We start from the raw sequence: 2,894 nt of genomic DNA, 5'->3' as shown, positions 1-2,894 counted from the left end.
CCCCCACAGCTACGCCATAGCTGACAACGCCTACCGCATGATGTGTTCTGAGCTAAATAACCACTTCATCCTCATTTCTGGAGAGAGTGGGGCAGGGAAAACAGAGGCGTCCAAGAAGATTCTCCAGTATTTTGCAGCAACCTGCCCAATGACCGAGTCCCTGCAGATAGCCCGTGACAAACTGCTGCTGTCCACTCCGGTGCTGGAGGTAAAGGCCTCTGTGAGCTTCCAGGGAGGGGAGGCCTGGACCACTAAGCAAGGAGAGCCCACTGATGGGCATGTCACTGACTCAGTTAAGAAGAAGGGTCCCTTGTAGTACTGTGGTTAAGGACATGGCCTTGGACTTCAGCTGCCATGGAAGCTAATCACAGGGTAGTCATGCACCAGCAGGTTTCAGCAAGTTACTCCAGATCCCAGAACCCAGGCCCCATCTGGGTCTGCTCATCGAGGTTTATGGGAGGTTTTCGAGGCATAAATGAGATGAATGCACAAAAAGCACATAGCAGAGTTAGTAAGGGCTAAAACAATAATCTGGTTATTAATATTTTGTATTAAAATCATGTTGATTTTTTTCCTACTATTGTAATTCACTGTTCTTAAAAGAAATGCTTTTAATCAAGGAGTCAATTTCTTTGAACTGCCACCCCATATGTAAGTAGCACCCTGGTTGATTTTTTTTTTAAGAGTTATTATATAGAAGATCTGGGTACATGTAGGCCAGAAGTGCAGGGAATGAGAGGATTCACCAGAGACAGTGGGGAGCAGAACAGGAGGCTCTACTGAAATACACAGCTGAGGGGAGCAGCAGGCGAGACAGGGGAGGTCTGCCGTGCCATGTGGGTCAGCTCCCTGGCCGGGGATTGAACTCACTGTAGTGGTGATAGTGCTGAGATTTAAGCCCTAGACCACCAGGGAGGCCCTGCTGGTTAATTTTAAACAAGTAATTTTCTTCTGTGTTTTTATCATCTTGTCTGCAAAAGATGTGACACAAGCTATGTAACTTCTATCAACCGACAAATTCCAGATAGAAGGGAAACACTCTGAAAAATCAGAATTTCCATTGCTAACTTAGGTTATGACCTCCCTTTTTTGTATAATCATAATACCAAAATATTCTGAGCAACCATCAGTTTACAACTGGATTGCCTTAGCCTCATAAGGCAGCTGCCTGGCCCAGGCAAGCTGCCCCAGGGAGGGAAATTCTTCTGTCTCTGGAGACAAAAAGGCAAGCCCCAGGAGAGAGAAGACCCCCAGGGCATAAGAACTCCTGGGAAGCTTCCTTGTTTTTTGTTTGTTTTTTTTTTTAAATGAAAAAGCAAATCTCATAAGATTCCCAGGGCATAAGGACTCATGGACAATTTTTTAACCTTGTTTACACAGGTGTTGCTTAATACACGACTGTACAAGTTTTTCTTAATGTACTCCTTTATAAAATAATCAACTACTCTCTGCTAGCCTTAAATTACCCTTTTCTTAAACACTACTCTCTGCTAGCCTTAAATTAGCCATTAACTTTTCTTTAGACAATCACTGATAACTGCTAACACACCTTAAGGCCCCTAATAATTTTTTGCTAATAGCTCATCCTTTCCCAGACCCCTCTTCCTTGAGTTGTAGTTAAACATCTGTATACATGACAATTATTACAAATATGTATAATTTAGTATACCATAAAATGTTAGAAAAAAAATTCCCCTTTTTTCCTTTAGAATGTTTTATGACAATATGTGGCGCTCTCATTAACTTACCCTATACATTATCTAATTAACTACTCACTACACAGTATAAATAAAGACCTTCTGAGGGAATGAGCAGGAAGACTTACACCCAACTCTGACTCCCGTGTCTTCCTCACGCCCGCTCCCCTTTTCCCTTCTTGGAATCTCCGCTCACAGATGCCTTCCCACCTTAGGGCCCTGCCTGTCTCTCCTCCCCACAGCTCGATAGCTGGGGGCAGTCCCCAACAATGTTTATGGTTGCAGGGATTTCCCCAGTAGAACTTTGGGGCTGCGTAACTGAGCTAATACACATCACAAGGGTCTGCTGCCTGCATACTATGTCGTTTCAAAACTGTTTCTATTATGCCAGAAGGGGAGGGGGGTGGCCAGCTGTACCTTCTAGGGCAGCAAGAGCTCAGGTCCTACCTGTTGTGGGCCATTTCTATTCCTAGATTGTATTTCCAGGGAGAAGATGCTCCTTTTTTTCTGGTTCCAAGCATAGTATTTGTCATCAAATCTTAGTGATTCCTTCTTAGAAGATAAATGATGTCTTTCATTCTGGCTCCCACCTTCCTCCTCTGCTTTCATCATAAACATGTCATTTGGGGTCAGGAATGTGACAAGCACAGTGAGCTGAAATAACAGTATGGCTCAGTCTTGCCCCCTCCCCCACTTTGTATTCCAAGGCTTTCGGAAATGCGAAAACTCTCCGGAATGACAACTCCAGCAGATTTGGAAAATACATGGACATACAGTTTGACTTTAAGGTACACTGAAGTTCTTATTACTGGTTTATGGGCATCTCTCCGGCAGCCAGCACCAACCCCCAGCCCAAAGCACCCTAAGGGAGAAGGGGCACATTGACTCAAACCATTGGCGGGACCCTGAAATAGTGTTCGTTTTAGCCAAGACTTCATAGGTTGGCAGAATTGGGAAATCTAATAACCAGGTGTGGGGGAAGAGGGGATCAAGGGGACCTCTAGAACGCTTACCTCTGACTGATGCCCACTGATGCCACCTGGTGGAGGTGAAATCACATAACCTGCAGCTATTCTCATGCTGAAAGAGTGGAAACACCCCACAGGGAGGACAGCACGGCCTGGGCAGAAGAGCATGTCTCACAGGGAGGTGTCCGAGGGCAGTGAGGGCCAGGCCCACCCCACGGGGGCCTTGGGC

At 45.5% G+C, this 2,894-nt stretch overlaps 1 protein-coding gene across 1 annotated transcript in view; it reads left to right on the top strand.

Annotated features, from left to right (window-relative positions):
- Nucleotides 1-2,894, top strand: part of MYO1H (myosin IH) — a 48,621-nt gene that overhangs the window by 18,182 nt on the left and 27,545 nt on the right. Inside the window, exons 4-5 of the mRNA XM_012731025.1 lie at nucleotides 10-208; nucleotides 2,405-2,485. Of these exons, the coding sequence (XP_012586479.1) occupies nucleotides 10-208; nucleotides 2,405-2,485 (280 nt within the window). The remainder of the gene's footprint in view (nucleotides 1-9; nucleotides 209-2,404; nucleotides 2,486-2,894) is intronic.

This window comes from Condylura cristata, unplaced genomic scaffold, assembly GCF_000260355.1.
Source record: "Condylura cristata isolate star-nosed mole 26May11 unplaced genomic scaffold, ConCri1.0 scaffold00029, whole genome shotgun sequence".
Lineage (NCBI taxonomy): Eukaryota > Metazoa > Chordata > Mammalia > Eulipotyphla > Talpidae > Condylura > Condylura cristata.
The sequence above is the reverse complement of the archived record's forward strand: the minus strand, read 5'-3'. Positions and strand labels throughout refer to the sequence as shown.